This window comes from Sapajus apella, unplaced genomic scaffold, assembly GCF_009761245.1.
Source record: "Sapajus apella isolate SASKATOON/1434 unplaced genomic scaffold, GSC_monkey_1.0 scaffold63, whole genome shotgun sequence".
Lineage (NCBI taxonomy): Eukaryota > Metazoa > Chordata > Mammalia > Primates > Cebidae > Sapajus > Sapajus apella.
In genome coordinates this window covers 4,873,509-4,897,821 of record NW_022437003.1, presented here as the reverse complement: position 1 = coordinate 4,897,821, position 24,313 = coordinate 4,873,509, and the positions used below count along the sequence as shown (strand labels likewise).

Below are 24,313 nucleotides of genomic sequence, written 5' to 3'. Positions count from 1 at the left end.
GTTTTGATCTTGTTGCCCAGGCTGGAGTGCAATGGCACAATCTTAGCTCACCACAGCCTCCATCTCCTGTGTTCAATTGATTCTCCTGCCTCAGCCTCCTGAGCAGCTGGGATTACAGGCATGCGCCACCATGCCTGGCTAATTTTGCATTTTTAGTAGAGATGGGGTTTCTCCACGTTGGTCAGGCTGGTCTCGAACTCCTGACCTCAGGTGATCCACCCACCTCGGCCTTTCGAAGTGCTGGGATTACAGGCGTGAGCCACCACGCCCGTCCATACTTCCTATTCTCAAAGGTCTCCCTGACCAGGCCACCCACTGAGAATTTTCTTTCTCCTCAGGCCCCAAATTTCTGCTGTCTTCTTATTCCCCTGAGTAGTCTATGCCCAATTTCCCCGACATATACCAGCTCCTTAAAATCTAGGCCAAACTTTGCATATCTGAAAATGCACTACAAGCAGCATATTAAACAAAAGGTCTTTCAGCAACACAAAGCAATCACAGACATTCCAAAATACCTTCTTTTTGATGTAAACCATCTAGCTAGGCTCTCACCTCCCCATTCCACCAGGATATCATCACCATCAACCACTGGGAAGAAGGCTATGATAACACAACCATTAACCCACGTTGCTATCAATCACATGGTTCCCGAGAAGAGGGAATGGTGACCATCAGCATGCATTTATTGATTGATTGATTGATTGATTGATTGAGACAGAGTCTCACTCTGTCGCCCAGGCTGGAGTGCAGTGGTGCAGTGGCACAATCTCAGCTCACTGCAGTCTCTCCCTCCCAGGTTCAAGCAATTCTCTGACTCAGCCTCCGGAGTAGCTGGCATTACAGGTCCCCACCACCATGCCGGACTAACTGACCATCAGCATTTTAACAGCAAATCTATGTCCCCACTCGTTGCATGTTTTGCAAGTCCCCACGTGACAAGGCCAGCCAGTGGGCATTTGGAAACCACTAGACCAGGTGAGGGCTGGAGTTACTTTCAGCTTCAAAACTCTGTTCTCTTTGAAAATGAGCATGCTCTGCACCAGGCGGTGAGATGGACTCTGGAGTCAGCCAAACCAGGATTCCAACCTCAGCTCCCCCAGTAAGTAGCTGGGTGACCTTTGGCAAGTTACTTTCTACTCACTCTCACAGACTGTGTTAGGAGTGCATGTGAAAGTAGCTGTCAATAACTGTTGGTTTTGTCTTAGCATAGAGTAAGTAGCGCCAGATAATTTTAGGGTGTTAGGCAAAGCTCACACGGGCTGCACCTTCTCTAAGCAAATACCTTTCCTCTGGAGCTTCATGAAGTCATTGACTAAGTCTGGAAACCTCACTAAAGATCCCTCCGGAGGGGGAATGGCCACCCTGCTACCCCTATGGGCAACCATGAAAGCTCGGTCTGCTCCATTGGGTAGCTACTATATTGGCTGACAGTGAGCTGTGGCAAGGCCAATACCCAGTTTCAGGATGAGTGCAAGTTTAACTTCACCTGTACACGAGGCTACAGAGCAGTGCTGCTGCTTCGTGGGTAACTCTCAACACTGGAAAATGAGATCACTTTAAACTAAGTAAACAAGGAGCAGGCAACCGATCACGTTACCATTTCTGAATGCTGGGATTCTCCTGGCACTCCTATGGCACATTCCTCTGGATCATGTCTTTCTGGGCACACCGCAAACTCTCCAAGAGCAGAGAATGGGGTCTTCAGCATCTTTCACCTGCAGTGCCTCAGAGTGCCAGGCCCACGCCAGACATGACACATTTGACAAATAAGTGAATGCAGTAATTAATGGATGGGTGGACCAGAGGGGTTCAGACTAGGGAAACTGGCTGCCTGAGTGATTATATCACGTAATGTGCTTTCAGAATTCCCCCCCATAAAACAAGTCTTTATTTCAAAAACTAATTCTGAAAAGCAAAAACGATGCTTCCCAGTGCAAAAGTGACTCAATCAAAACTGTCAAGTGCAATGATGCATTAAACTAATCCATTCAATCCCTCACTCATTCAACAAACACTAACTGAATCTTCATTACAGGCCAGGCACTATGCCAAGTGCCAGAGACAAGAAGAGAAAAAAGATGTGGTCCCTGGAGGAACCTGGCATCAATCACTTCCTCTAAGCTCCCTGTGTGGTTCCCATGTGCAGTGGGGGCTGAGAAGGACGGCCTGGGAGCCCCAGAGCCTACAGAGTAACCGAGGGACATACATGCACCAGGTCTGGGGGCCACCTGCTGACTCCCCTGTTCTTCTTCCAGTTTTCTCCTCCTGCCTTCTCTCTTAGCCAGTCAGAATCCCAGACTGAATTATTCATGGCTTTTTGCAACCACTCAATAATATTCTTGTTCCATACAGTTAAATTGCAAAGTCCCCCCCCCCAAAAAAAAAGCTAGAATATTTTAGATTTGGCTTTTTCAAAAACAAAACCAGAAAATGTATTTATTTTCAACTGAAAACTCATCAATCCAGTAACTATTTATTAAATGCATCTTATATTTAGCACAACTTGGAAATCTAAGATAATAAAAAGAGTTACAACCTTCTGACTAAATTTTGGTCCTAAATTGAAATTTTTTTCTATGGTTAATTGGGTTTCAGAGGAAAAAGGATGCTCATCAGTCTCCTGTGTGTTGTTCCTTTTTTTTTTTTTTTTTTTTTTTCTCTTTTTTTTGAGACGGAGTTTCGCTCTTGTTACCCAGGCTGGAGTGCAATGGCGCGATCTCGGCTCACCGCAACCTCTGCCTCCTGGGTTCAGGCAATTCTCCTGCCTCAGCCTCCTGAGTAGCTGGGATTACAGGCACACGCCACCATGCCCAGCTGAATTTTTGTATTTGTAGTAGAGACAGGGTTTCACCATGTTGACCAGGATGGTCTCGATCTCTTGACCTCGTGATCCACCCGCCTCGGCCTCCCAAAGTGCTGGGATTACAGGCGTGAGCCACCGCGCCCGGCAGTGTTGTTCTTTTTATAGTGAATAAAGCTTCAGCTTTGTGCCCCAGGGCCTCACACCAACTCTGACATAGAGCATCCATAAGCGTAGCTCCTAATGGTTTGACGTCTCCTCATTCCATAAGGAGTCAACAATTCTGGGCAGTCACTAGTGGGACCAATCCCCACTTTGCCCAGGACTGAGAGCTTGGGAGAGTCCTTGGCAAACCAGAGCAGCTGGTCATCAAAGCAGACACCTCTCCTCTCGTTACCAAGTTCTTCTTTCAGACATGAGGATACTGAGGATACTTACATTACGTACAGTGAAACCTGGTCATCAGTCATGTTGTGAATTCAAAGACTTCACTGTAATATGATGATTCCACATGCTGCACACCAATGGTAATATTTACCCTTTTTGCTAGTTTGGAAGACATGCATTTTTCTTGGTCTTGTACCTCAATCTCTACCTGATGGAGACAAACTCTGACAGATCACAGGTACCTACAACCCCTTCCCCTATCCGCTAGCTAATATTCTTCCTGGGACAACACAGTAGGGTCGCCCCTAGATTTCCTTGTTAAAGTGGAGTGAGACTCATGCACTAGCTCACATCTACTACTACTTAACTCCCACCGTCCCAGTGGAAGGACTGGAGTTTGGGTTCCAGGACTGTGTACACATGCTTTAGAGGGACAGGCACATCGCTCTCACATTTCACTGTCCTAGGAGAAGCACCAGTAGGACACCTCATGGAAAGACTCACAGCTGATGGTCTTCATGGGACTACCGTGGACTCATATCTCAGCTCTACCACCAACGCTGTGATCTTAGGGCAGCTGGCAAATGTCTCTCTGATTCTCAGTACTGTCATCTGTGAAAGGGGGTAAAATCCCACCTGCAAAGTTGGGAATGAAGATCAGAAATTATACCAAAACACAAGACACCCAAGGGCCTGAAATACACAGTGAAACCTTAAGTTGGTGCACATTTGTTAAAACACACACACACACACACACACACACACACACACTCTTCTGGACATCAAGTCTCTACTGACACAGACAAAAAGCAATTCTTTCCGTCAGAAACATTTCCTTTACATAGAAACATATAGTTTATTCAGTAAGAAACTAATTTTTTACCATTGGATTCAAATAAATTTTCTCCTCCCAAGCAATCTGACTGAGGGCACACCATTGCAGCATACATTTTATTATTATCATGATTATTTTCCAAAACATTTAATACCACGCTTCCTTCTCTCACACAGAATATTACCCAATAGAAGTCCCCGAAAGGAGCCATAACACATTCATAACAAAGATAGGAAGAAAACTTTCAACGTCTGCTTTCCACTATGATGATTCAACTAAAACAAAGCTGAATTTCTCAGCTATGAAACTGAAAAAAATGAAAATCAGCCCACGTGTACATCACGGCCAGCCATGATCATTAACACCTCCATGAAATGAGGGCAGAAAAGACAGAAAGAATTGCTTCTTCTTACCAAACTTCTATATAACTTTAAATTACTTTTTAAAAAATCACTTCTCTAAAAGGCATTCTGCTTCCTTTTCGAAGCGTGAACATTTGGGTGTCTTCTCAAGACCAGCCCTGGGCAAGCAGGTGGTGTCTGTGAAACAGAAACATTCAGAAAACAGCAGCCCCTCTCCAACTCCATGTACGGGAGACTTTCTGATTTTCAACCTTGGCTCAGGTCAGAGAAAAAAGGGAAGGGTTACATTCCTTAAAAAAAAAAAAAAATCGCAGCCTATCTGAGGGCATGTCTGATTTTCAGCCCATTCCAGAGTGCATGGTTAGTCCGCTTGGCACGGAGAGTTTTCAGTGCCCTGAAACCATGGTCCCTCTATGGTCCTCTGAGTAGAGTTATTATGTCTGCAAACCAGTAATATCACAGGTCAGAGGGTCTGGGGCTTCCCAGAGAGCCGCACGTCTGAGGATGTTCTGATCTGGGAAACCTGTGACAAGTCTTCTTGGCACTCATCTTCTAATGCTTGGCACCAATGCCTGCGTTCCCTGCAGCCAGGTCACAGTCGCAGGAAATCATGCTGGAAGGGGCGAAAAGCCAGCAGCCCAGAATGGACTGTCTCTGCAGCTTTGGCACCTTCTCCACACACCGCCACACCACTCAAATGTCCTATAAAATATTAAAACCAATAACCTGCACATGGCCGATTTATCTATACAAAAAGGCTTTATAAAAATACTCCCTGCACTTTGAACAAGAAAAAAATAAAGATGCATGTAAACATCGCCTCTAAGTCATGGGAGGAACCCTTGAGCCTTTTCATCTCATCTTTCGAATGTCCTGCAGTTTTGCTTGTTCTGCTTCTGTTGGAGGTATCAATCTGTTTTTCTCTTATTAACAGAGTTTGGCGTCGGAGGCTGCCTTTGCATATCAGCTTGTGGTTTCATTGGCAGAAATAGTATTATCAGGAGACTTATGATGTGCAAATAAAAGTACATGGACCTAGGAATGAAAATACACAAAAATTATATTTCAAATAAGGATGTACATGGGAACCAACACCTGATTATATCACCCCCAGCATGGCAGGTGAGAGCACTGCTTCTGGCAGTAGGAGAAGTGTGTGCACTCAGGCTTCCCTCGATCCGCTCCATAGAAATTCCCCTTGGTAGGTGAGTGGGTCACAGATGAACTGAAACCACAAAACTGGGCAGGGCGAATCAACAAGCTCATCTGTGGATACACATGGCACCACCCCCCTTCACATAACAGGCTGACCAAGAGAATTAACCCCACACCAGCCAGAGATCCCCAATATTCAAAGCCTAAGGACTCCCAAGACCAAATTCAAACCCAGTTTAGTCATGTAATATTTAATGACATGTCAGTCAATGATGGACCACATTAATGATGATGGGCCCATAAAATTATAACAGAACTGAAAAATTCCTATCACCTAGTGACGTCAGAGCCGATGTAACATCACAGGGCAATGCACTGCTCACGTGTTTGTGGTGATGCTGGTGTAAACAATTCTACGCTCCCAGCTGAATAAAAGTCTAACACATATTATTACAAAAATACATAGTACTTGATAACGGCAATGAATGATTATGTAACTAGTTTATGTATTTACAATACTATACTTTTCAATTGTTACCTTGGAGTATACGCCTTCTGCTTATAAAGAAAAATAGTTAAGTGTAAAACAGCCTCAGGCAGGCCCTTCAGGAGGGATTCCGGCGGCATTGACATCATGGGAGATGACAGCTCCGTGAGTGTTCATGTCCCTGGAAGACCTCCCGCAATGGGACAAGATGTGGAGGTGGGAAACGGTGATCCTGATTATCCTGAGCTTGTGTGGCCTAGGCTGATGTGTGCGTGTGTGTCTTAATTTTCAACCAAAAAAAGGTTTAAAAATAAAAAAAAAAAAAAAAAAAAAGAAAAAAATCGTACAAAAAATATGAAGAAAAATGTTTGTGTATCTGTACCGTGTCTGTTTTAAGCAAAGTGCTGTATTACAAAAGAATCCGTTTTTTAAATGTTTAAAGTTTATGAACTAAAAAAGTTACTGTGAGCTAAGGCTAATTTGTGATTGAAGAAATAAGTTATTTTAATAAATGTAGTGTAGCCTAAGTATACAGCATTTATAAAGTCCACTGAAGGGTACAGCGACGTGCCAGGCCTTCACATTCACTCACCACCCACTCACTGACTCACCCAGAGCACCCTGCAGTCCTGCAAGCTCCCTTCATGGTAATACAGGTGTATCCTTTTTTATCTGTGCCAGATTTTTACTACACTTTTTCTATGTTTACATACACAAATACTTACCACTGTGTTCAAATTGCCTACAGTATTCAGTACGGTAACACGCTGTACCGGTTTTCAGCCTGTGAGCAATAGGGTATCCCATACAGTCTCAGTGTATAGTAGACTATACCATCTAGGTTTGTACAAATGCACTCTATGATGTTCAAACAACGATGAAATTCCCTGATGATGCATTTCTCAGAACATATGCCTGTCGGTAAGGAACGTATGACTATATCCTATCCCTAAACACAACGCAACTAACGCTTTAACTTATTGCTCTACTCAAGTATAAATAAAAAGTTCTTCTTATGTGTCTTATAAGCCACAAGAATCCTGATTTTGAAAATCCAGTTCATAACCCTAAAAATGTCATCTAAACTAATAAAAAACAAGTTTTGCTTTTGATGTTTGTGGACCTCTATTGTAAAGCGTAGTATTCAGCAGTATGAATAATGTAGGTAGCCAATAAATGTTGGTCATATCGATACATGGGTGTAATTAGAGACAGCTGCATCAGCACAATTGTTCCAGATACATTTGGAAAGGTTAAACTTATACTTTCCCCAATGCTTTTTAAGAATAAAGGAAAATAATTTGGGGGAGGGAGGAAAGCACAATTGATTTATGCATCATCCCCCAGTTTCTGTGATTACGAGGTCAGGCACATTAGAATCAGGTAACTCACATATGCCCCTAAACTTCTCCATCCTTTAGCAAGAGGAATGCCTCCCTGACAATGTTTACGGAACAGTGAAGAGAAGAGTGAAGAGCTCCAACAGAAGCAAACATACATGCATTCGTTTATTCTTTCAATACACATTTACTGCTTAGGACATGCAAAACAATAAACTGGTCTACAAGAAGGCATCAGCCTCCACCCCTTCCCATGTGCAAATGGAAACAAGACAAGTACATGATTAACCGTTGTTTCACCAGGGAAGGGGTAAGCAGCCCCAGCGAGTGACTATCTAATTCAATGTCTAAACCAAGACATTACTGAGCATGGAAAAAGCGCTCCACAGATAAACACACTGGTTTAACAGGTAAAGGCTGGGATTCTCCTGGGCACACCCTGGCCATAGGTAACCCCAGCTTTCAAAATCTACACATCCAAAATATGTTAGACTTTGCTCTTGAGCTTTGCCTTAATCTTTTGTATGTGGCCAAATCTACACTGGAACAATTACATTAGGTAAAGTCCAGCTACTTTGAGCATCAAGTGGAAAAAATTCCCCTCACCTAGTGAGGTTTAGCAACCTCTTTGACCTTTCATATTTCTCTAAAACTTTAAGGAATATTTCATCTTTATATTATGGAAAGGCTCAACTAACATTTATTGATCATGTGAGGCACTGATCTAAGGACCCAGATACAAAGATGAATTAGACGGGCTTCCAGCTCTCAAGCAGTTTGCCATCTATGAAAGTTTCTACACAAATTCTAACATTCTGGCCAGGTCCAGTGGCTCAGTCCTGTAACCCCAGCACTTTGGGAGGCCAAGGTGGGCAGAATGCTTGAGTCTAAGACTTTGAAACCAGCCTGGCAATATGACAAAACCCCATCTCTACCAAAACAAAAAATTAGCCAGGTGCAGTGGCACGTGCCTGTAATCCCAGCTACTCAGGAGGCTGAGATGGGAGGCTGAGGTGGGAGGATTACTTGAACCAGAGGCAGAGGCTGGAACGAGCTGAGATCACAATTGTGTCACTGCACTCCAGCCTCAGCGACAGAAGAGACCCCAACTCAAAAAACAAAAATTCTAATGCTATTACACACTGAATCTAAGAAAGAGTTATCCAATTAAAGACAAAATGATGTATGTAAATTTGCTTTTCAAAGTGTTTTCACAGAAGGGTTCTTTCATAATATATTTAAGTATTCACTTGGGATCGTTTGCAATGTAAAGAAGTTAGACTGAGCACTCTGAAGGCACTCTGGACTGAACATTGTTAGGTCTAGACCTAACAACTAAGCACACATGAAATTTCAATGAGAAGCAATGAGGATATACTGGGGAAAGAACTTGCGTACAACTGCGGTTTACTGCTAGCTACTGAATTTAGTCCAAGGGCAGGAACAGATCTGGAACGCAACCAGACCCACCTTGACTAAAAATCTATGCAATTTTGTTTCCTCACCAGATTTAGGGATTTTCTTAAAAGATTATGAAAACACTGTTGGAGGTGTAATCAATCTGGAATAGCTGCTGGCAACATGTGGCTGTTAAAATTCAAATTAATTAAAATTCAATAAAACTGAAAATTCGGTTCCTCTGTCCCACTAGCTGCATTTCAAATGCTCAACAACCACACATGTTGGGTGGCGAGACTCTCAGATGGCACAGAGGTCGATCATTTCTGTCATCATAGAAACTTCTACCAGACAGAGCTGATCTAGACAGGAAATTTAAATTATATAAATAACTAGACACCAGAGAAGACACTAGGTTGGATCACATAAAACAGACCTACTTGACCCAAAAAATGTCAACTCCTATTTCATCCTCAACAAAGGTGTTTTAAAAAAATATACTGGGGGTTGTTTTTAAGTAGAAGTGAAAAGCTACTTGATAATTTAATTCTCCCCCTTGAGTTCCTGCCTAAGCCCAGCAATTGTTATGCTTTAGTTGGGTAAATGCACAGTACCACTAATAAACCATTTATTGTGATCCCCAAGCAGTAGTTTGCATCCTAAATAACTTCTCCTGAAGAAATTTTTAATAACTCCACTACTGAGATTGCCATTAAGGGAACTCTGAGTCCGAAACTCAGGTTGAACATTTAGCTGTGTAAATTTTGTTACCCTCTCTGAGCTGCCACTTCCTCATATGACAAATAGGGATACTGATGCCTACCCGACTCTCTCCTCAGCTCACCTCCCTCCACCTTGGATTCTATGTTGTACCCACGTTCACGTTTCTCTGGTCTTCAGTGCACAGAGCTTCATCCTATAGGATGGAGCTTTTCCAGGCTGTTTCCATGTCCGCAGCACTGCCCACAATGCCCCGCCTCGCCCACTGCGCTCACACACACTGAGCCTGCTTCACTCTCACTGCACAACCTCCAGGACTGAGCTCAAAAAGAGGCCCCAGTGCCTAGGATGAGGCAGGTTCCTGTTATATACATCCCTAAAAGTCTATGCCATTCACTCAGAGCATGATCTCAGCGTGTATTTATACATTTGTCAATTACTCCCTGTCTTTTCCATCAAACTATCCCCACCGTGCGAGCAGAGATGGTTTCTATATTTTGCTTGCCATTCCAGCCCCAGCTTCTAGCACAATGCCTAGCACACTACCAGTATTAAATGATACGGAGTAGAATACAGGCATTTTTGCTATAACACGATCAATATATTCCTTAAAAATCTCGTATGAGGCAATATCATCAGCTTAGAATACCAGGGCTTACAGGGAAAAAAAAATCATGTTAGAAATAGTTAACACAAAACCTAGGAGGATTCTGTAACAAAACAGAGCTCTAAAGGCAACAATTTGGACAGCTCCCGCAGACAACTCAATGGTGCCAAAGGCTGCTTCTGGGCACGTTAAAAATGCAGAAGACAAAAGGTCAAATGTTGGCTTGCGGGCGCTGACAAATGGGAATGAAATTGGAGCCGGAAGCATGTGGGGCTGCCCTAGGTGGGCACAAGGAAGCAGAAGCAGTCAGAATGCCGGCTTGGTGATGTGCCTCTCTTAGGAGGGAGCCCCAGTGAAGGAAGCTCGGTTCTATTTTCTTCATCTAGGACTGAACTGACTCCTACCTCGCTAGCAGCTGAACTGAGGGCTTGGTTTTGGCTAAAGATTATAATTCTCTTCCCACTCTTCTGGCTCCCCTTTGCATAGAGAAATTTGGGTATAGGCCAGGCACAGTGGCTCACGCCTGTAATCCCAGCACTTTGGGAGGCCGAGGTAGGTGAATTGTCTAAGGTCAGGAGTTCGAGACCAGCCTGGCCAACATGGTGAAACCCTGTCTCTGCTAAAAATTACAAAAATTAGCTGGGCGTGGTGGCAGGCACCTGTAATCCCAGCTACTTGGGAGACTGGGGCAGGAGAATCACTTGAACCCAGGAGGCAGAGGTTGCAGTGAGCTGAGATTGTGCCACTGCACTCCAGCCTGGGAGACAGAGCAAGACTCCTCTGTCACCAAAAAAAAAATTGAGTATAAACCAGCACAGCTTTCATGTGATATTGACATAACTTCTTATCACCTAATTTGCAGTATAGAAGCATATACTGTAACAGAATGGACTTTATTGCTGAGTGTTATATGGTTCCCTCCACCTTCTCCTTCTATAGCCTCAAAAAAATCATCCCACTTACAACTGGTACGCATAATGAGTAGTAAAAAATTCTTCAATTCATTCATGACCCCTCCATCAGCTATTGGGAACTCCCAACTTAGGAAGAAGGTGTGTTTGCATTGTTTATTTCTAAGTCACTTTAAAAAAAAATGATACTATGTTCCAAAGTTAACCAAGAAAAGCCTGTGCAACTCACTAAATAATACAAGTTAGCATTTATTGGGTACAGACTAGATGCCAGGTACTGGCCTGAGCCATCTGCACATGTACCGCATTAATTCTAATATTCAGTATTAACAAGGTGCTCTGAGGGGAATTCTCTTCTCAGGCTCATTTTCCATTTGAGAAAACACAGATAAAAGAGGCTAACACAAGAACAGAAAACCAAATACCACATGTTCTCACTCATAAGTGGGCTTTGAACAATGAGTACCTATGGACACAGGGAGAGGAACATCACACAGGGGGCCTGTGGGGGTGGGGGAGCTGGGGGGGGGATAGCGGGGGGGGGGGGGGGGCTAGGGGAGGGATAGCATTAGGAGAAATATCTAATGTAGATGGTGGGGTGATGGATGCAGCAAACCACCATGGCACATGTATACCTACGTAACAGACCTGCACATTCTGCACATGTACTCCAGAACTTAAAGTATATATACATATTAAAAAAAAGGTTAACAACTTGCCAAAGGTCACACACAATCAGTTCACAAGAGCGTGTGCTCAACCACTTCACTACAGTGGAGAAATACAACTAATTAAACACAACTGTGAAACAATAAAAGTCAGCAATTCGAGGTTTGCAGTTCGCCTGGAACACAGGTGTCCAACTATAAGGGTTGGTCTCTGCTGTCATCCGCCTTCTCCTCCAGCCTCAATTCCACACACACCCCTCCACCTCCAGTCTCACCAGGGAGCCTTTCTGCACACCACTCGATCAGGCAATGCCAGCCTCAGCAGCACCCCCGCTCCTGCCTCCATTTCTGTCCTGCTCTTAGATGCCGCATGGTCCCCAGTACAGCCTGCCCCCCAGGAAAAAGAGCTCAGGGCAGCAAACTCACCGTCTGAGTTTTTAGTCAGGGTCCATCTCTTCAAAATATACTGCCATGAGGGGGCCCCTGAGTGACATTCTGAATGGCTTAAAGGATTCCTATCAACAGTGCTCATATGTATTGGAATTCGTACACTGGCGTCTCCAGAACAGCCATTTCCTCTTAAAGCTTCTATGGACATTTTCCACACCGAAGCCCCATTTAGAAGTGTTTAGGGCCAGGCAGGGTGGCTCACGCCTATAATCCCAGCACTTTGGGAGGCCGAGGCGGCCGGATCACCTGAGGTTGGGAGTTCAAGACCAGCCTGACCAACATGGAGAAACCCTGTCTCGACTAAAAATACAAAATGAGCTGGGCGTGGTGGCTCATGCCTGTAATCCCAGCAACTCGGGAGGCTGAAGCAGAAGAATCGCTTGAACCCAAGAGGCAGAGGTCACAGTGAGCTGAGATTGCACCACTGCACTCCAGCCTGAGCAGCAAGAGTAAAACTACATCTCGAAAAAAACAATAAAAATAAGTGTTTAGGACTGCTTCATTCAATTCACTGCCTCCTAAGTCAAACACAGTGAAAACAGAGTAGTTTACTAGATGGCAACTGAGAACAATGGAAACTTACTTGTATAAGCTGATGGTTGGTTCAACTGCCAACATCACGAAGGGTGCCACCGTGTAAGAGACAGCCAGCTGAGTGACAGCCCAGGTGCCTGCGTCATAAACAGCCTTGAGAGGTCTTGACGAAAGGAAATAATGTCTGTAGTTGTTCCTGACCTACAAGCCAACACAGGCAACAGTAGTGAGAAGGGGCTGAAAACCAAAAACCACATTTTACTCTGTGCATACAGAAATATGCCACAGGAACACAGGCTACAGAAGATAACCAACATCTGAGTTGTATTTTCAACTACAAATACCATCAGGAGTTTTTGTTTTTAAGACAGAGTCTTGCTCTGTCACCCAGGCTGAAGTGCAATGACACAATTATAGCTCCACTGCAGCTTCAAACTCTTGGGCTCAAGCGATCCTCCCACCTTAGCCTCTCAAGTAGCTGAAACTACAGGCGCAAGCCACCATGCCCAGCTAATTTTTCAAAAATTTTTATAGAGATGTGGATCTCGCTTTGCTGCCTATGCCGGTCTCAAACTCCTGGGCTCAAGCAATCCTCCCACCTCGGCCTCCCAAAATGCTGGGATTACAGGCGTGAGCCACCGTGTATGGCCAACTTTTCTTGTTAAAATAATAATAAAATAATAATAATACATGTTCACTGTACAAAAATGGTCAAACAACTAAGTAAACAAAAAAAAAAAATTTCTTTCAACACCTCCCAAAGAAAAGCATCACTTAAAAAACTTGACACACAACCACCCAAGCCTTTTCTATTCATATGTATCACTATTAATATTCTTAATGGCACCAATATAATTTCTAGCCCATTTTTTTTCATTAGTAATACATCATGGACTTTTTTCCATGTCAGTAAATATTAATCTCCAATATAATTTCAACTTACTTATGGAAAAGTTAGCTTGTCTTCCCATCCCATTTTGCTATTATCAATAATTCTGTGATGTCTATCCTTGTCAATGAATCTCTGCCCTGTTTCCTAGTTACTTCCCTCAGGTAATGGTAACACAAATGCTATTACTATTGCTAATAACACAAGCAGCTACCATTTACCGAGTGCTGACTGCGCCAAGCCTGTGTTAACGCTTTGCAGGCTCATCTCTGGCTGATTCTCCCATCAAGCCTATGGTGTCGGCATCATGATTCCCATTTTACAAAGAAACTGAGACTTAGATAAAGAGACAGCTCTTTGAAATGGAAAACGCTGCGTTAAAGGATACACTCGTTTGTAGGTCTTCTGACACATGTGACTAGACCTGCCTCTAGAAAGACCCCCAGTTTCCAGATTCAGGTCAAAGGCAGAGCTGAAAACAATGACTGGGTGATGGGCAGATCAGCCCCAAGGCAGAAGATGCATCAGTACCCAAGGCAGCCTCTCAGCCCTAAGTTCCTCAGGACAGAGACTGGGGCCCATCCATGGAGCAACGCTGCACATCAGGTATGAGATTTTACAGGGTAATTTCTAGTGCCTGAAGACACATTATGACTGCTGACTTCAAACTCCTTCTAGACAAAATAAAAACACTGTGCTATCAACTCTCTCCTCTCTATCCCCTACCTAATTTGTTTGCAAATAATGTTTCTAGTCCATCCTAAAGAAAAGCTCTACACAAATCTGAGCCTTTACGCCAATGAGACAACAGAGCCAAAGACATCTTAGGGAATAATACTCCGGATATATTAGCAAACAGCTCTGAGTTTTATTTCTTAATTTGTCCTGACTACTTGCTCTCTAGTTTTCTTTTATAATCTAAATAGGCATATGAACAGGAGAGAAGAAAATGTCTCCTGTTTTCTATGTATAAATACATATGACACGCATTTAATTTCAGAAGTGTACTAACCAGCATCAACAGTAATCCACGTTGTTCACATATATATTCCAGCACACCTCTGTGTAACTAAAACAAGAGATCCTCAGAGGAGGGACTCTTGTCTTGTTCACTGCAGTAGCCCAGTGTCTAGAACACTGACCAGCACACAGGAGGACTCCTGAAACCTTCACGGGATAAATAAATTAAAGGGTGCGTGGATAGCTATGTGGGGACTCCTGAATTCACATCCAAAATATGGCTCGACCAATGTCAATAAGAACTCTTGGCATCAGAAATAAGGAAGGCCACAATCAGAATCAAGGATCAAAATAAAATTAAATACAAAACTCCTGTATTTGACAACAAAAGCACTGAATTGCAATGACTTCTATGCATGCTCCTCTCCTTTCTGGAGGAAAGTTTTACTTTTTTTTTTTTTTTAACTTTAGGTTCTGGGGTACATGTTCAGGTCATGCAGGGTTGTTGCATAGATGCATACTATATCTGGCATTTCTCCCCATGTTATCCCTCCCCAAGGAAGAATCAATATCATGAAAAAGGCCATACTGCCCAAAGTAATTTATAGAAAGTGTTATTCTTTATTATCCTGCTCTACAACAAGCAAACTGCAGAAGAATTAGAGAAACTACAGGCCCCTGAAAAAACCTAGAGAACCAAATTTACAAAATTCACAAACACAAACTAGGCTAACTGGGCCGGGCATGTAAACACAGGAGGTTAGATCAATGTCTGACAGACTCACTTCCTGTGGTCGTTATCTCGCTGACTGCTCAAGAGACTTAGTGAGTTATTTCTAGGCTCAGGGTAATAAAGTGAAAAATTAAGCAAAGTAGAAGCAAACTGAAGTCCTATGGTGCCTATATTAATTCATCATCATCATCATCATCTGTAATTAGTAGACTGTGTATGCTCACAGCCTTTAACAATTAAAAATGTTTTCATCTCTTAGGGTACTAAACATTACTCCTAACATTACTTTCGCTTCACAAACATCCTCTGTAACTGTGAGCATAAAGTGGTTAACCATTTTTGTAATGGCTCCTGGTTCCTGCATACTCAAGTGTTTCTCTAATGGGAAGACTCTCGCGTATTGTTTCATTTTACAAAACATCACTCCCTACTTCACATCCCATCCCCAACTCCTACTGGGATCCAACAGATAACAAGCACGCAGGCATCAGATTACTAAGGGGGAGGACCCTAGGCCTAAAGGATGCTTACCGCTCTAGCTGCTAATGTGACAAGAATTCCAGTTAAGAAGGTAAAATAGTATCCAGGGTAGACACCATGCCACAAAGCAGACAGGATGAAGGTTAGCACCGTAGGGTACCATGGGACCCGCTCATAGCACACGCTGTGAAGAAAGGAAGGAAGAAGGCACAGGTGAAACACACCAGAAACTTCTCACTACAGCTGCTGCTTCTTGGACAAGACCACGCAGAAATCATTTGGTTCACTACTGATGGGATGCCTCCCTCACCCTCTTCAGGGACTTGCCATGCAATCCAAGCAGCCTGGACTACCTTGGTTTCCTTAAGCATTACCAAACAGGCAATTCACAGCTCAGCCTTTTAAGATGTTAAACATTTTTTACCTCCATGGACTAAATGATCTGGACCCATCACACTGTACCTGTTACAGGTCTGAGAAATCACTTTCCACCCAGCAGGAGTTCCTGCCGTATAGACGCGTACCCCACCGATGGCCTCCTCTACGGGGGTGCCTAAGTAAGTTCCATTGGCATTAACAATTTTGGCATCAGGGTCTTTAGAAATGAAAGCTCTCACTTAGTAAAAATTAATTTACCTTTCCCACCAGGCTCCTATGACATCTAACCTAATCAACACCACCCCCTTTTCATCTCTTTTGACAATGACTCCATCACAAAATCAATGTGTCAGTTATATGACCTCCTCAGGTCTCACAGCGTCCATCAGACTTGAATCCATGAATTTGCCTTAAGGAGTGACACTGTGACATTCTAACAGATGTCAGCAAATACCTGAAGGTTTGTGGCTCTCTGATTGCTTATTTTAAAAAAGTGATGGAGAATTTCCCCCAAAACTCAGTCTGTGAATTGCCAATGGCATTCTAAGGAAGCCACCACCTAGTTTACTAAATGAGAGGACCCAAATAAAAAATAAAATAGAAATTCAAACAGTTAACACCAATCCAGCACTGTATGGGTGGTTAACAGTAACCGATTTAAACACAAATTAAGCACTAGAGCTCCCTCTTCATAGGAAGAAAAAGAACACATTTGCAGAGATAAACACAGGACTGAGACCCCATTTGGACACTAGTGACTCAGTAAATTGGGAGTATTCAGTATATAGAAATAGAAATTTATGTTAAAGACATTTGCAAAATTAATTAATAGCAATAACGTTGAGGCTAAAATTGTTCAGATCAATTTTCAGAAAACATTGCATGAGTTTACTTTGGAGGAATTATGACATATTCTGTCTCTTCTCTTACCCCAATGTTTTGACCCATGAAAGATGCTGCTTATCAAAACAACAGAATCTGCTTTAAAGCATAATATTTTTACACTCTCCCTGTACTCATTATGATAAGCATATGACCAGGTAGAAGAGCCTGCTGCTTCAAGGACAGCATATTATTATTTCTATGGTAAGTAATGCTTTTAATTTTGGAACATATAGGAAAACAAAAAGGGAGAGAAATAGCCACAAAAATATAAATTTTAAAAGCATAAACATCTGGGATACCATAAAGCTTTTACTGCTGGGGTGAACACTGCAATCATCAGTGATTTGACGCAGACATTAACCTTCCCTGACATCTGACTCTCCCTCTAGGTAAAAGGGAGCACAGCAGAGAGGTCAAGAATCTAATTTTGGGCTGGTTGCAGTGCCTCACGCCTGTAATCCCAGCGCTTTGGGAGGTCTAGGTGGGTGAATCATCTGAGCTCAGGAGTTCGAGACCAACCTGGCCCACATGGTGAAACCCTGTCTCTATTAAAAATACAAAAAATTAGCGGGGTGTGGTGGCAGGCACCTGTAATCCCAGACACTCGGGAAGCTGAGGCAGGAGAATCGCTTGAACCCAGGAGGCAGAGGTTGCACTGAGCCAAGATTGCACCATTGCACTCCAGTTTGGGTGACAGAGTGAGACTCCATCTCAAAAAAAAAAAAAAAAAAAAAGATTCTAATTCTGAAACCAGGCCGTTTAGGCTTGTATCTATCCCTTAGCTGAGTGACTCTGGGCAAGTGACATTACCTCTCCGGGTCTCACTTTCTTCATCTGTAAGATGTTTTGGGTAATGACTCACAACATCTCATGGGATTGATGGAGGATTAAACCAGGGCCTGATATACAGCGATGGCAGCATTCAGGAATATAAAATAAATATGCTATATTATGACCTTTTCAAATCACTGTATTTCTACTTTTTCATTTACAGAGCACAGATGTTAATACAAAACAAGAGTGTCAGGTGACATTGCCACAGGCAGATTACCACTGTTCATCTACGGACTCCCCTCCACACATATCCCGGTGCCCTCAAGTAATGAGATCCTTTTTGCTCTTCTTACCACTTTAGCCAAGTAGCTGTCTGAATATTCCAGTTTTCCAAGTACATTTTGAAACTTGTGGCAGTCTGGAAAGAAGAAAACAACACCTATCATTAGCTTTAAAAATACCCCAAGTAATGGAAAGTTCTCCCCAGTTTCCCTGGCAGCAGGTTAGATATGGTATTTCAATACTAACTACTCACAGTCGAGAGCAAATCAGCTGTTCCATCCTACACAGGACAATTTTCTGCTGTTTATTAGATCTACTTTGCAAGTAAAACTTGGCTTGCAAGGTCTCAACTTTTTTCAAAATGTATTTTCAAATTACAGGAAAACTGAAGGAACATTTTGTGGGTTTCCTTTTTACTCTGGTTAGTATTTTTTTTTCTTTTTTTGAGACGGAGTCTCGCTCTGTCACTCAGGCTGGAGTGCAGTGGCACGATCTCAGCTCACTGCAACCTCCTCCTCCCGGGTTCAAGCAAATCTCTGCCTCAGCCTCCCGAGTACTTGGGATCACAGGTGCCTGCCACCATTCTCAGCTAATTTTTTGTATTTTTTTTTTTTTTTTTGAGACGGAGTTTCACTCACGTTACCCAGGCTGGAGTGCAATGGCGCGATCTCGGCTCACCGCAACCTCCGCCTCCCGGGTTCAGGCAATTCTCCTGCCTCAGCCTCCTGAGTCGCTGGGATTACAGGCACGCACCACCATGCCCAGCTAATTTTTTGTATTTTTAGTAGAGACGGGGTTTCACCATGTTGACCAGGATGGTCTCGATCTCTTGACCTCGTGATCCACCCGCCTCGGCCCCCCAAGGTGCTGGGATTACAGGCTTGAGCCACCGCGCCCGGCCAATTTTTTGTATTTTTAGTAGAGATGGGGTTTCGCCATCTTGGCCAGGCTGGTCTTAAACTCCTGACCTCATGATCCACCCACCTCGGCCTCCAAAAGTGCTAGGATTACAGGCATGAGCCACTGCACCTGGCCAAAATTTTTTAAGTCATCTGAATTTTATAATTCAATATTCTCACAGGGATTTGCCCCAGGAAAACTTTAATCATGGGAATTTAGTGCTTTTATGAGGACAGCTTAAATTTAATTGTCATCTTTTCACCGTGTAGCCCTCTAAAACTAGATCAATCTTGTGCAGTTAACTCTATAAATAGCTACTCAGGTTCCAATGCTTCCACTTGTTTCTGGACTAGTAAGAGATTTCATGCATGAAGGGATCACAATACAGGAAAGGAAGTAAACGGTAGTGACGCAAGCAAATCAACCACTGAGGAAGGGACATCCCCAAAATAAGCCATTACCTGGGTTTCTCATTCAAAAAAAAAAAAAGGTCTTATCCAAGTCTAGTGATAAAAAGCATGAAGTGGCCAGGCGCAGTGGCTCACACCTGTAATCCCAACGCTTTGGGAGGCCAAGGCAGGCAGATCACCTAAGGTCAGGAGTTCAAGACCAGCCTAGCCAACATGGCGAAACCCCATCTTCACTAAAATTAGCCGGGCATGGTAGTGAGCATCTGCAATCCCAGCTACTTGGGAGGCTGAGGCAGGAGAATGGCTTGAACCCAGGAAGCAGAGGTTTCAGTAAGCTGAGATCATGCCACTACACTCCAGCCTGAGTGACAGAGAAGACTCCACCTCAAAAAAAAAAAAAAAAAAAAAAAGCATGATGCAAACATATAAGGATCAGAACTCCTAAGGAAGGTAGAAAGTCTAAGTGCCACTTCTTTCTGAAGTGTCTTCAAGCTTAAGAAAATCCTATATAGGCCACATGTTGGGCTAATGTAATACGTTTGTAAGAGACAGAGGGAAAGAGGAAGAGAGAGAAGAAAGGGAGGAAGGAAGATAGATGAAAAATACATCTTTTTATTGTGAGTTTTTATTTCAAAACCTCAAGGAGTTTTATTTATCTATTTCTCCTATGGCTAATAAAATGTTATAGGCCCAGCCTTGGGGTGTCTTAGCGAAACAGATTTCCTCGTTTTTCTTTAGTTCTTCCTCCTATATCGAAAGTGTGATGAAAATATAAACTTTCTCCTCTGGTTTTCTTTTATAATAAATTCATAACTTAATGACTCAGCCCTTTACCCTGAAGACGTGTTCACCAGGGAAGAATTCTGTTTTTTGGCGCATAGCTAAGGGGACCAGTGGGCAGCTGAAGGTCAAGAGGGACCACCCTAAAGGACATTTACCCAACAAAACTCCAAGGCGGCCAGTCCATGAGTTTGGAGGGAGAGAAGAATTTTAGTGGGAAAAAGAGGAAAGTTGTAACACACTTGAACTGTCTCTGACATCAACTATATAGAAAAGAGAGGCCAGGCGCGGTGGCTCAAGCCTGTAACCCCAGCACTTTGGGAGGCCGAGGCGGGCAGATCACGAGGTCAAGAGATCAAGACCATCCTGGCCAACATGGTGAAACCCCACGTCTACTAAAAATACAAAAAATAGCTGGGCATGGAGGCATGTGCCTGTAGTCCCAGCTACTCGGGAAGGCTGAGACAGGAGAATTGCTTGAACCCAGGAAGCAGAGGTTGCAGTGAGCCGAGATTGTGCCACTGCACTCCAGCCTGGCGCCTGGCGACAGAGTGAGACTCTGTCTCAAAAACAAAAGACAACAACAACAACAAAAAAAAAAAAAAGAGAGAGAGAGAGAAATTTACGGATAATCTATAATACTTTTCCAAAACTGAGATAGGTCATTCTGAAAGCTGGAACTTGTCCACTTATGATGTGGTCCATCTTGACTGGGGACCGCTTCTTGCCTCACATGCGGTGACCAATAGGAAAAGCATTATTTGTTCATTCAGAACTGATGCTGGAGCTTGGCCACACTCTTACAGCATCTGCCAAGCTTTTCCACCCACAGGAGGCCCCAGAACTGTACAAAAATGAGTGTTTTGCCCACAGTGGTCCCTCAATTAATATCTGTTGAATCTGTTTGACCTCAGTAACCAAATAGCACGAGTTTACGGTGAATATATGATGTCATTTACTTAGAAAACAGAGACACGCTTCTGTTCTTTCTGCTTGCTTGCCTTTTCAAGCAGCACTGTCTCAATGCTAAGAAAAAAAAAAGAAGTGAAAATATAATCCTCCCTATAAATCCCTCCATGTTTTGTAGTTGAAATGTAGGTTTCCCTCTGGAGGCCATCCACATGCAAAAAACCTCAGGCAAATGATGGTGGTGGCTTCCCCCGTGCCTCCTTCTGACCTAGTTTCCGCCCATTATGGGTGGCAGGTGGTCAGTTTCCATCTATCTCTGGCTTCTTGCTCTATACACACAACCCTTCCTGCCCAAACTCCAGTGGACTCCGTCTGCCCTGCGGCAGGTAGAAAACCAAAACCAACAGCAAACACGAGTCACCCGGCCAGGAACCCAACACTTCCGCATGCTGAGAATCACGCCATTCCTCCCGTTCAGCTGCAAGGGGGAAAGGTTCTGAGACTTGGCACGCCCATCTACCTGCAGTGCTAGCAATGCAAAGTAAACCCAGAACGAGGTGGCTCCAAGGAGTCCACCTCTGATAATGACGGCAGACCAAAAACTGTGGTGCAAGAACAAAGACAAAGGGGGAGAAAAACCATGCTATTCTAGTGGCCTAAAAGTTGTACATTATGACAATTCTTCTTAAAAGTGAACGGATGATAAATGCCTCCGAAGGAACTGCATAGAACATTTGCAATATTGAAATCAAAATACAGGAGCTTCCAGTGTGCGTTCGTCACCGAAACAGGTAGAAAGAGAGCAACAGAGAGATGACACTGGTACTTTCTAGTTGAAAGAACAGGAACGTAAACAAAGAAAAGATTTTCCTGGCTCTTTTTCAGATTGCTTGTGTCCTTCTTCCCTGAACCATTAAAACTGTCAAGAAAGTAGATAGCTTTAGAAAAAAAAAAAAAAAATGTCCAGGAGGCTGCTGAGCCTTGCAAGCCCCTGAGAGTGGCTTTTCCTTTGACACACAGATGAAGCACTCTGGATACACACTCACAGCAAACCCTTTGCTCTCCTCACTATGGAATTTGGACTTAAAAGCATCATACACTCACTCACCTCAATTTTCCAGATGTTTAGGTTTGAAAGCAGATCCCAACAGAAATTCCCATTCTTATCCACTCCGCTGAACCCAAAGCCGGCTGCGTTATTCACTGCATCAGCTATGGTTTTTAAAATAACACATTAGGACATGGAACAAAAGTCACATTGTTGCTTTTTTTTTTTTTTTTTTTTTTGAGACGGAGTTTCGCTCTTGTTACCCAGGCTGGAGTGCAATGGCACGATCTCGGCTCACCGCAACCTCCGCCTCCTGGGTTCAGGCAATTCTCCTGCCTCAGCCTCCTGAGTAGCTGGGACTACAGGCACGCGCCACCATGCCCAGCTAATTTTTTGTAGTTTTAGTAGAGACGGGGTTTCACCATGTTGACCAGGATGGTCTCGATCTCTTGACCTCGTGATCCACCCGCCTCGGCCTCCCAAAGTGCTGGGATTACAGGCTTGAGCCACCGCGCCCGGCCACATTGTTGCTTTTAAAAGACACTAAATATCTGTCCAGCTTCACAATGGAAAAATATGCAGTCGTTTCCTTGGAAAAGGAACCCCAAAATTAAAGGACCTGGTAACATTCTGAATCAGAAAAACCTATTTGGCTGTTTGGTAACCTTGATTTTTCGGCATTCATTCCCTTGCAGTTAGGAAACACCTGCTAAGGTAAGAGGAAAGAAGCCAGATGTCCACAGAATGCAAAAACGAGAATGAACAAGAAATGAAGAACCAAAATGAGTAAGTAAACAGTAGAATGACCAACTTGACAGGAGGAGAGAAAAGAAAGGAGGGAAAATAGATCTGAGCTCAAATACAGAGACCAGAAGAAAAAGGGGACCCAGAAGAGGTCTCAGAGCTGTCACGAAAGATGGCAGGGCATTACCGAAGAGGCAGTGCTTAATCAGGAGGAGAACCAGCTCCGCAAGAGAGACTGGAGCTCCTTCTGGACGAGGTAAGCATGAACTGCCAGCAGGGTTATCAGCTGGAGCTGCCAAGATGGGGTTAAAAAAAGTCGGCCGGGCGCGGTGGCTCACGCCTGTAATCCCAGCACTTTGGGAGGCTGAGGCGGGCGGATCATAAGGTCAGGAGATCGAGACCATCCTGGCTAACACAGTGAAAACCCATCTCTACCAAAAATACAAAAAATTAGCCAGGCGTGGTGGCACCCACCTGTAGACCCAGCTACTCAGGAGGCTGAGGCAGGAGAATCACTTGAACCCGGGAGGCGCAGGTTGAAGTGAGCTGAGATCATGCCACTGCACTCCAGCCTGCCCGACAGAGCAAGACTCAGTCTCAAAAGAAAAGAAAAAAAAAAGTTCAGGTCCCAAGACAAAGGACAGAACTAGAGATGTGACTCTGGGGGCAGCTGCAATGGAAGCCACAGGTGGAAAAAATCACCCAAGCCAGCCACCCATAAAAGTCCCTTTAAAAGCACCTGTTCCCATCTTTCTCTTACATCACTGAACTATAAGAGAATGTCCCCCTGCCAGGAATATTTCATCTCTGTTCAATTCCTTAATGAACTCAACACACTTTTATTATGATGACTAAGAGGCTAGTTGTGTGTTTCCACTTATTGTCTAAGAAAAAAATGAGCTAATCAAAATAGTTAAGTCATAGCACTGTGAAATCTTAGATCTGGAGGTCTTAGAGAAATCTTTTTCTATAAAAGTACGACTCTAGATGGCCTTCCGGAGAGCTGCTCTAAAGAAAAACAGCCTGTCCTACGTCTGTCTCATTTACATTTGCCAGAGCTGATGATTTAACACTGCGTATCTTACTCATGGCTTCACTGTAAGATGATCTGGTTTCTTTCATTAGGAAGTGTGCAAGAGACCGAGTCCTTCAATGTCATTCTCCCCCCGCCACCTGGATGGGAACCCAGTGGAGAAGAAAAAGACAAAGTGGGGGTGTGCCTGTAAGAAATGAACGGTTTTCAATGTGTGGGAACCAATTTGTGAGTGATAGAGATCAATGACACCAAGGACCTTGATGTCTGTGTTGACAACAAAAACCACAGCCCGGCTGACCACCACTGGGACCAGCATGGCCGCTTCTAAATTCCTTCTTCCAACTCCAGCCTCATTTCTGGCACACCTGGCAAGACCTAAGAGAAGAGAATAATGATAACTAGTGTGTGTGTGTGTGTGTGTGTGTGTGTGTGTGTGTGTGTGTGTGTGTGT

At 43.6% G+C, this 24,313-nt stretch overlaps 1 protein-coding gene across 5 annotated transcripts in view; it reads right to left on the bottom strand.

Annotated features, from left to right (window-relative positions):
• Positions 1–3,645: 3,645 nt before the first annotated feature.
• The window catches only part of MBOAT1 (membrane bound O-acyltransferase domain containing 1), a 105,320-nt gene continuing 84,652 nt past the window's right edge, over positions 3,646–24,313 (bottom strand). Inside the window, exons 9-13 of one of the 5 annotated variants that reach the window (XM_032247714.1) lie at positions 22,143–22,246; positions 18,107–18,171; positions 15,768–15,900; positions 12,704–12,855; positions 3,646–3,880 (exon numbers count right to left, since the gene is read on the bottom strand). In XM_032247714.1, coding sequence (XP_032103605.1) covers positions 3,796–3,880; positions 12,704–12,855; positions 15,768–15,900; positions 18,107–18,171; positions 22,143–22,246 — 539 coding nt within the window. In that variant the 3' untranslated portion in view covers positions 3,646–3,795. Of the gene's footprint in view, positions 3,881–3,966; positions 5,420–12,703; positions 12,856–15,767; positions 15,901–18,106; positions 18,172–22,142; positions 22,247–24,313 lie in introns of those variants that run through there. The other 4 variants (XM_032247713.1, XM_032247717.1, XM_032247715.1 and 1 more) reach the window with 4 other exon arrangements.